A 10506-nucleotide genomic window follows, 5' to 3' on the forward strand; every position below is an offset into this window, starting at 1 on the left:
TAAAAAATCCGGAATAGGAATGCTTTTAAATAAATTGATAACAGAGGTAAATATGAGTTGTAAGTAGGCTAAATATTGTATATAAGCAAAAATTTTGATTGAATTTTTTAGAATAGTTCCTAGAATTGTTTTAAGTGTGTTCTCAGACAAATGTAAATACATATTGATTTTATCTTCAATAATTTGTATAACAGTTATAACTTGACGATGAACGTGACGTTAGAAAACATTTGTTTTAAATTTCGGAAGTAATTTTAATTTGACAGATCGGGTTCTCTCACATTAAGGTAGGTGGTTTTTCGTCCTCATATTGCAGTTGAGGAATTTCCGTTTGAGGTAGGGCTCGCATGACCAAATTTATCATCATCATATATGAAACTAAATAATAAGTTTATCACAACAAATGTCGCAGCTTTCTACAGTTGTTTTGAAGCCTAATAGTTGTCTGCTTTGTCGTGCAGCTCCACCTAACGCCAAGTTTCGAGCAGGAGATACTCTGTTATATTGCTTGAAACCGTTATTTTGATATATCAGGCTTTCAAAAGTCAGAGCAAGAACAAAAGTAACAGAGATAGGGCTTTCATCTTAGAGTTCGATCGGATTCTTAGCTTTCGGAATTGGCGTTGTAGTATACTCTCGGAAAAACACGTTAGAGTCAAAATTTTACTCAGACAACTATCTGAAAACATGCAAAGTATGAATCCAACTGAAGGCACAAACTGAAAGGTTTTTATATATATATATATATATATATATGTGTATATATATATATATATATATATATATATATATATATATATATATAACTGAAATCACACAACAGACTCCTCTGCTCAGAAGTCTACCACATAGTCCTTCAGGTTTCCAGGAGCCTTTCGCTGACGAGATGGGCGTCCCGACGGTTTGGCGTCAGGGCTGCGCACCATAGTCGGTTTAACAGGAGAATCAGCGATTTGTGAGCTGGAAAGGTGACTCCCCTAAACGGCTTCTTCGGCAGAGCGGCTGGGACGGGCGATATTGATGACCTCATCGTGAACAGAGAATGGAACTGGCGAAAGCTGTGTGTTGACAGATACTGGAATCATAGAGTTTTCTTGAATAGGTGGTTTCTCTGCAATATGGCTCCCGAATTCTTCATGCTCAAAGTTCCTAGAATCTGTCGTCGGCGCCAGATCTGAGGTTGACACAGTCCTTCGGCGGCCATTTGCATATTCAATACATACCACTTTATGGCTGACAACCCCAAAAATTTTCATTTTCGTCACTAATGGCTCAGACTTATTTCGCACAAAGTTACGTAACAGAGCATTGGGTCCTGCTCGTATCCACGCCGGCATGTAAAAGCCAAATCCTTCACTCCGCTGGAACTGGAACTATCTATAATGAGGGGTTTCATTCGTCGCCGTGCACAATAATGTACGAGTAGCAGATAATGCTTCGCATAACACCCTTTCCAGTGACTGTCGGGTAATTTTCGAGATTCTAAAAGACAACAAACGGCCGTCCAAATCGTTCCATTCATTCTTTCACACTGACCGTTTCCTACTGGGTGATATAACGTAGTTTGTGACTGAGCAATCCCGTTTTCTTGGCAAAATTGCTGAAACTCGTTTGTACGAAAATGTTTTCCTCGATCAGTTTGGATAAAAGACGGATAACCAAAAACGCTGAAAAGATGACGAAGGCATGAAATAACAGTTGTCGATGTGATCGATCAAAGCGGGAATGCATACGGGAATCTGCTGTATTCGTCACTAACGGTAAATAAAAAGCAGTTACCAGTGCCCGGAGACGGCAGTTTAGGTCCCATTATATCGAGAGCAAGGCGCTCAAATGGTTTTAGAGCTGAAATCAATTTTCCATTCGTGGACTTAACGAAACGCGGTTTGGTTACGCAACAAACTTTGTAGGTCTTATGAACAGTCTTGATGTCTTCAAGTGAAAACGGCAAATTTTGTCGGCGTACATAATTCCACATTCGAGTATTTCCTGGGTGCGCTAAATTACAGTGTAAATCGAGTAGCTTTGGTATTTTTGAAAAAGAGCCAATAGTCGTAATCCATGACACCCCACGTTATCTACGCCAGCCTTATATGACATATCATATCAAAACTCGGCAAGTTCAAGTCTCCATCGCATGAGTTTCTCATTTTGGACTGTGGATTTTTTATCAGCAAATATGAAAGCAACATCGCACATATCAGTCTTAACCAGAACCGATAAGGCTTCAGTAAATTGTCTTAATTCCGAAAAGACTCTACTATGACTAGGGCTTCTTTCTCCACGGACGAATAGACCTTTTCGGACTTGGATAAGCTTCGAGAGAAAAATGCTATTGGTCGCCCAGCTTGTGTGATAGCGCATCCGATAGCCGACGTTGATGCATCGGTCTCCATGATGAGAGGTATTTTGTCGCGCACTGGCAATGACAGTGGCGAATTTAATATCTTCTTTTTCAGCTCCTTGATTCTGGTAACAACTGACTGCGGCAGTGGAAACGCACAGTGCTGTGACGCAGACAGTAAGAGCTGAATTTTATCCAAAAATCGTTGAATCCATTTTGAATAACACGCGAAAAAGCCAATCAACCGCTTTAAAGCTTTTTGAACTTCCAGAATCGGAAAATTTTCAAGAGTTTGAAATCGATCGGGGTCATGCCGTTTGCTTCCCGCCGCGATATTATGCCTCAGCATGGCAACAGTGCGCAATTCAAAGAAGCACTTTTTGTAATTCAGTGTTAATCGGTCGGCTTTGACTGCATCCAGAAATTTCTTCAGATTTCTTTCAAGCTCATCCTCCGTACGACCTCCAGCAATGACGTCACCCAGAAATGGGTGAGCTCCAATAAAGTTATGCTTCTCAACAACGTCATCCATTGTGCGCTGAAAGCAGGGTGCTGCGTTGGCCAAGCCAAAGGGCAATCTTGTAAACAGATACAACTTGCTACTTCAAAAACTGTATTTTTTCTGTCAACTTCCTGTATCGGAACCTCATGGTATGCTGCCTTGAGGTTGATTTTTGAGAAATAATGGTTATTTGTGGCCTTGTTCCATAAAACTTCCATTTCGGGGAATGAATAAGCATCCACATCCATGAATCTATTGACTTTTTCTGAATATTCTATCACCGTGCGATCTTTATGCCCGTGATGCACAAAGACTTGTGCTCTCTAGGGGGAGGTGGGAGGATCGATTAGTCCTTCTTTTAACATTCGCGCAACTTTAGTCTTCATGAATTCTTGATCTGCGGGTTTGCACCATCTGGACTTGGCAGTGATAGGCTCCGCTGAATAGACAGAAACATCGAAAATAACCGGTGGCTCAATTTTCATATTGGGAAATGAACATAAGGGTTCTGTCAAAGTTGCCACTAGGACACTAAAATCAACTGTGTCCTCCTTACCCCCAAAGTGAATGGAAACCGTGCTATGTTGGGTTAACACGTCCAAACCAATGATCAGATCACAAGTGAGAGATTTTAACACAGCAAGTTTAACTGCGTAAAACGTGTTTTGGATTGTCAATAGTGAATCACAGTAACTAACAATTTTGAGTTTATATCTGTTAGCCAAGCGAGAACTTCTCTGCGACTTTCTAACATCCAAACCTTTTGAATCACAAAAACTCTCAGTAATAAATGATATTGTTGGTTCGGGATCGATGAGTGCCTTAACTTCAACGCTTTCTTCACCAAGACCGATCTATTCAAAAATTCTTGAATGTCCATGGCTATTCGTGGCACACAAGAGGATTGCTGACAAAATTGCTTCATCGTCTTCTTTTGGTTGGATTACGGCCGTCGCCGATCTGAAGACCACATTCCAGTGGCCGGTCTTGTTGCATTTCAGACAGGATGTATTTTTAGCAGGACATTTGAACCACGGATGTGCCTTTTGCTCACAAAACGAGCATTTTGTCTGGGAAATCTCATTGTTCTTTCCACGTTGTCCTTTGTCTCGTTTGTCATAATTTGCAGCAATACTACTTTTGGGGGAATCCGAGGTGCTAGATCCTGAAGCAATAAAAGAACGAGATAATTCGGTAGACATTTCAATTGCGGTAGCCAAGCTTTTGCATTTGTCAAGTGATGCTTCCGCATTGGTTAGCTCCAGTAACCTCGCCCTGATAATATCGCTTTGTAGATCCGATACAAAGCCGTCAAATAATAGTATGTCCTTGTGCTCTTGGATCGTAAGGTCACTACATTTGCATTTTACAACCAGTAATCGCAATCTCTTGAAGAAATCTGATACAGATTCATCGTCTCGTTGCTTACACGACAGTACCTGATGACGTGCATACATAACCCGAGTAGGTTTCTGGAATTGTCTATCAAGTATTGCCAAACCGTTTGTAAATGATTTCGCTCTATCTAGTATAAAGATTAATTCAGTCCCCGCGTAAGATCGTAGGAACGCCAATTGATGAATGTCTTCTGTAATCTCGTTGATGAGCTGTCCGTCAATGAAGCATTTCTTCAACCATGACCATTGGTGGGCAGTTCCGGCGGCCGGAGTTTCATTCTTGTCTGAGTAAATTGTTGTATACTCTCAGGAGAACACGCTAGCCTCAAAGTTTTATTCAGACAACAATCTGAAAACACACAATGTATGCATCAAACTGAAGGCACAAACTGAAAGGTTTATGTTTAACTGAAATCACACAACAAGCGTGATGGCTACAACTTTCTGGATTTGAGGGAACTCTGACTGACAATTTGATTTATTGAATTACGATGTTAGGATGTCAGCAAAGTTGTGTGCATTCTGTTGTCAAGCCCAATAAGGCACTCAATCATGACCTGCAGCTGTACGAAATGATTTGAGGGCAATAAAATCTCGAAGACTAGACAGTTCCGGTGGTTCCAATCCAAAACAATCGGCAAACTGTGTCACAGTATTATTCTCATTTGTCCAAAAGTGCGAGTAAAAACTGTTCAGCGCATGCGCACTAAAATTGCCAGATAACGCTCTAATTGTTCCACCGTTGCTTGCTTCCTCTGGTTTTGCTGCAGTGGAGTAAAGTCCTGCTAATGTGAAATCTGATCTTTTCGGCAGCCGGCTTCACTTGCTCATCTTCTTCTTGTCCAATTAATGTGAATTTATTCTTCGAAAGCTTCTTAAACTGGAATTTTATCCAGAACTGGAATTTTGTCCAGAACTGGAACAATCAACAGGAATTTCATCCAGAAAAGTCTAAAGCGATGAACTTTAAATGCAGCCTGTCTGCCTTATTTCTAAAAGAAGCGGAAATTCTTTTCACTAAAGAGATTATGGATTTGGGAATGCTAGTTACTGAAGATCTCTGTTGGACAACACATGTTAAGACTAAACTTGCGAAATGTAATAAAAATTTTTAATTTTTTGAAAAGAAGCATACCGTTTCAAGTTTCTATTCTCCGCAAGAAAATGTTGTACCAAACGATAATTTTATCTTTCGTACTTTAATGCACCCAAGCTTGGTGTGTTACAACTGGTATTTTGAAAGTGTTAGAAAAGTTTCAACGCAAAGTGTTGCGCTGGGTTATTAGGTCTGAGGATTACAACGAGACACTTACAAAACTAAATTTGTATCCATTTTGCTATCAAATCGCGCGAGCTGACCTTATTCTACTGTGGAAAACTTGGCATTGAACGATGGAGAGTTGTTGTTGTTGTTGTTGTTGTTGTTGTTGTTGTTGTTGTTGTTGTTGTTGTTGTTGTTGTTGTTGTTGCTGTGACTTTTCGGCATCAAGCCGAGGGGATTGCTCCCATAGAAGTTTTGGTCTTGATTCCACTATTTTCTGCAATCGGAGCAATCACAGAAATGGTCCATGTACACACTAATCTTTCGTTGAAGTTCAACATCAGAGTGACATCAAGCTACATGTCAATAGAACGACACTCAGCTCCCGAGGATTGGTCAAAACATTTTTTGAACAACCGTTGAACAAAAACTTCAAAACTGACAACTGTTTTCTTAGTCGATCTATCCACGCCGCCAATTACTTAATTTCTATCAACGTCATTGACTTTACGTCATCGTTCAATATTTTTTGTAAGAATTTAGATAATTTTCTGATAGCCAAAACACTTTCTTTTAACTAGTATCGGCCATGTACATATTTTCTTAAATGTCGCTGTGTGGACTGCAGATCTTAATTTGCTACTTTGCTTTGTTAATTTGTACTGTCATGTCTTTCTTTTACTGTGTATTCCTCTTGTTGGAATTTAAGTCTTTTACTACTACTACTACTTTTAATTACTGGCGTCTCAAACGGCGGATCGTTGCTCTTGAAGACAAACTTTTTCACAGAAAAAGTATCGAGAAAAAAATATTATGACCCCATGCAGCTCAATAATTGCTTCATCCATCTGCGCGTACTTCTTTATATACATGAAATAATAGCAGTCGAGAGCATGATTAAAATTGTGTTTACAACGTCGTCTCAGATCGCGGTAAAACACTGTTCACTCGGCTAATTGTTGTGAATTTGGCTAGAGTAGCTAAGTGGTCAGAGCGAATTGTTGGCGGTGAATTCCACGTCCGAAAAAAATTTGCGCTCTGGCGAAACTTGTTCAAGGTTGGCAATAGCTCTTGGCGGCTCTTCCACAACATTGATCATATGACTTTAGAGTGTGATCATTTCTTCAATAAAGGTGTTTAAGTCTCCTGTAACAATAAACTTATGATTTCCAGCGTCCCAGCAAGTTCATCAATTTCTTGAAGCATATAATTCATTTCCGCGATGTTTTCGTTTCTTGAAGGATATAATCAGCAAGTTGTTCGTCATTTCTGGCGTCAGGTGGGCGGTATACTACGGATATCACAAAATTTCTACGATTTGGCACGATGCTTACCCATACGATTTCGATGTTTTCGTTTCCGCGAACTTCTAACTTCTTCGATTCGATTAAATTCTAAACATACTACATATATGCATACATTTTACTACTACCTATATGCATACTCCTCCCCCATGTTTCTTCTCGGGTCAATTAATGGCGTTTCTATCCAGCCTGTATACATGAAATCCACAGTACGTGCACAAATGAGTAGTCTGCCTCGTTATTTAGCCTAATGTCGATACCTGCGCACAAGGACACATCGAACGCATGGATATCTGACGCGACATGGAATGAAGCCGCCGTCTTTTTTCAAAGACCGTGCATTTACAAGCAGCTTTTTTTGGGCGGTAGACGTTCTAGTCAAGAAGATTGACCTTCTGTAATATTTCCTCTTTGATTACAAATGTTTTTTTTCGGGATGCTCCCACCTGAGAGCCCCCGCAGCTCACATCTAAGTTTCCATTGTTCTGCTTCTTGCGACAGGGTGAGATCAGGGTTGATAGCAACATTCGAATAGTCTCGACTCTTTCGGTGGTGACGCTCCATTTTTGCTTTGGAGCAGGTAACGCGAAGCCTCTGGTTCTCATTTCCATCCGTTTGTCCAAACCTCTGGACTTTTGTTATGTCAACTGAAACGTAAAGTACATCTGTGATGATTCCTTTCACTGTATCGTCATCGGATGAGCTTGGCGTTGGTTCCGCTTATGAAGAAATTGCAGTCTCGCATTTTCTGTTCTTGCTCCTCTATTCGGAGATTCTTGACATTAGCTGAGTACTGTAGATTAGTGGCATCACTTATTGAACGTGCAGAAAGGGAGCTATCAAGCTGGTTTAATCGTTCAAGTTTTGCTAGCTTTGAAGCGGTACAAAAACCGCAGAGTTGAGTCTCTGTTTTGGGCCGCACCCAAAACAGAGACTCAACTACCTCAGAATTTCTGAAGAAGAAATCGAAAGACAACTGTTGGGCCTCCAGGCAAACAAAGCGTGCGGCCCAGACAACATCGGAAATATAATCTTAAAAAACGCCCCAGCTTTGGCAAAATCTCTCAAACTTATCTTCCAAACCTGCCTTAATAAAGGAAAATTCCCAGAGAGCTGGAAAACAAGTGAGATCACCCCGATCTACAAAGAAAACGACAAAGCAGACATCACACAGTATCGACCAATAAGTCTATTGAAGAACGTCTCAAAAGTCTTCGAGAAAGTCATCTTCGAACGGCTTTACCCACCAATAGAAAGAACCCTCTCTGACTCCCAACACGGTTTCAGAAAGAAACGATCAGCAGTACTTCAACTCATCCTCTTCACAGACGAACTATACCAGCAACTTGAATCGAAAAAATGCAATGACATTCGAACTCTGTATGTTGACTTCAGAAAAGCCTTTGACAAAGTAGCGCACAAAAGACTCATCCAGAAGCTCGAGAACATTGGCCTCGGAGGAAAGCTACTCCAACTACTCGAAAGCTATCTCACAAACCGAACGCAACGCGTCAAAATTGGAACAAGCAAATCAAAGACCAGAAATGTAACCAGCGGAGTACCTCAGGGATCAATTTTGGGGCCTCTGATGTTCATCATCTACATTGACGATCTCCCCGAAGAAATCTCAGACATCCCGGCCTTCGGATACGCGGATGATTTCAAAGCAATTACCCACGGTGAACACGAATGCGAGACCACTCTCGGGGAAATACAGAAATGGAGCAAAGCAAACCATATGGACCTAAATGTTAGCAAAAGTAAAACTCTCCTCATCAGAGGGGATCTAGCCCAGCGTGACGAAGCAGGTCTTGAAACCGTTGCCACCCAAAAAGATCTCGGAGTCGTAATGTCTCGAAATCTCTCTTGGAGCGCAAACTGCCAACTTAGAACAACCAAAGCGTGGAAAGCCTTCTACACACTCAAACGAAATGTTTCGAGCAGAACCTCAATGGAAACGAAACTGAACGCTTACATAGGATACGTAGTGCCCGTACTCACTTACGCCTCCCAAGTCTGGTACCCTTCGAAGACTGACATGAAATCAATCGAGAAGATCCAGCAAAAGGCAACAAAGTGGATATGCGGTGGAAACGACGAATACCATCAAAGACTCGAAACGCTGAAAATACTCCCACTCTCCATGTACATGGAAATGCACGATGTCCTCTATCTCCTCTCAATCCTAGAAGGCAATTACTACGTCCCCGAAGACAAACTGCCAAAGCGAAAAGAAAACGAAACAAGACAAAAGCAGGAATTTGAACTCCCTAAACACCGACTACATAAATCAGACGAAAATTTTTTCTTCAGAGCCACAAAGCTATTCAACATCATCAGTAGGACAACGGAGAAGCCAATGACGAAGAAACTTCTGACAGAGATGTACCAAAACTATTTCCACAGAAGCTACAACGAACTCGACAGCTGCACCTGGAGACTTCTATGCAACTGTGGAATCTGCAATCCAATGAAAAAACTCGTGCCAAACGAAAACTGAAGGGTTCCACACCCGAGGGCTCCGACCCTAAAGACTCTCCTACTACTACTACTACTACTACTACTCAACATCCAGCGAGAATCTACGTGGCAGACGTCTGGTTATCATAATCTTTGTCCAGCAGGCACAGGCGGGTGAGGAACCACTGGAATTCGTAGTGCAACCACTGGATGTCAGCATCATCATAGTTATCCGCTGTCTGGTTAGTATTATTTTTCTTTCGCCCGCTGGTCATGATGATCGTATCTGTTTATCACAAGAATTCGGCTAACTTTATGCTAAACTATAACTGGTTTTTGCTGTAGGATTTAACTAGTTTTTCCACTGTAAGGGGTTTACGCTTGTTCTTTGGATTTGTTGGACTTGTGATAATTTTCTCAGACTCAGGAATGTATTTCCATCGATTTGGTACAATTTTTGACTTTTATGTACAAGATGGATGCAAGGTTTAACCAGACTTCGTGGTGACCTGCTTCGAGAGCTGAAAGCGTCTCTTCGTGTTTTTTCCAATTCCCCGAGGAATTATGGAGAGAGCTTGCATCAATCCTAATTACCATCAAAATTCAAATTGGCAACAAACAGCTGCCCGGTATTATCTCATTAAATCTGAAACTATTTATTACCAGGGATTTGGAAAAACTAATTGTAATTATTTGGCTAGAGAAAAAAAGGTTACAATCAATTAATTTAATTGGCAGAACGTAACAATCAATTATTGCAATAATTGCAATTATTGATCAATTAAAGTTCACTTTCTATCAATAATTTTCTCAATTTTTTGTTAAATTTTAGTCTTGACTGTACCCAAAATTGTACGCATATGGTTATGCGTACATTCATGCAGACATTCATTTTTTTCTTCACGAAAAATATTTTACACCAAAATCTCAGATTACTTTGCGACAAAAATCTGTAGTCAGGAAATTTTTTCTTTAGTTCCAGGTTTCAGACGTGGGAGTATGCTGTTTCAAATTTCCCAATTATTGGGCAATTCATTGGGTCATTCCAATCAACTATTGCAATTAAATATGAGTCAGCAATCAATAATTGCAATCAATTAATTGCCAATTATTGCAAGTCCAATTAATTTTTCCAAATCCCTGTTTATTACTGAGTTGACCGTTGCAGTGGCACCGTTGGTACTGTTTATGTTGGTTCATTATGTTGGTTACATTTTTACTGTTTAACATGACTTTCA

At 40.5% G+C, this 10506-nt stretch overlaps 2 protein-coding genes across 2 annotated transcripts in view; one reads left to right on the plus strand and one right to left on the minus strand.

Annotated features, from left to right (window-relative positions):
• The window catches only part of LOC142351796 (angio-associated migratory cell protein-like), a 217581-nt gene that overhangs the window by 166917 nt on the left and 40158 nt on the right, over positions 1 to 10506 (plus strand). The window lies entirely within an intron of this gene.
• LOC142351697 (uncharacterized) lies at positions 2241 to 7413 on the minus strand. Its single transcript, XM_075403840.1, has 4 exons — positions 7255 to 7413; positions 3759 to 4318; positions 3210 to 3377; positions 2241 to 2922 (listed from the first exon to the last, which is right to left on the minus strand). The coding sequence occupies exons 1-4, from the start codon at positions 7411 to 7413 to the stop codon at positions 2241 to 2243; spliced, it is 1569 nt and encodes a 522-aa protein (XP_075259955.1).

Source organism: Convolutriloba macropyga, chromosome 13, assembly GCF_964194025.1.
Source record: "Convolutriloba macropyga chromosome 13, txConMacr16.3, whole genome shotgun sequence".
Lineage (NCBI taxonomy): Eukaryota > Metazoa > Xenacoelomorpha > Acoela > Convolutidae > Convolutriloba > Convolutriloba macropyga.

Coding starts and splice junctions, on each gene's coding strand:
- LOC142351697 (XM_075403840.1), bottom strand. CDS start 7,413: ATGAGAACCAGAGGCTTCGCGTTACCTGCTCCAAAGCAAAAATGGAGC. Junction 3,378..3,758: donor GAAGACGATGAAGCAATTTT/GTCAGCAATCCT, acceptor AGTTGATTTTAG/TGTCCTAGTGGCAACTTTGA. Junction 2,923..3,209: donor AAGACTAAAGTTGCGCGAAT/GTTAAAAGAAGG, acceptor TCTGTTTACAAG/ATTGCCCTTTGGCTTGGCCA.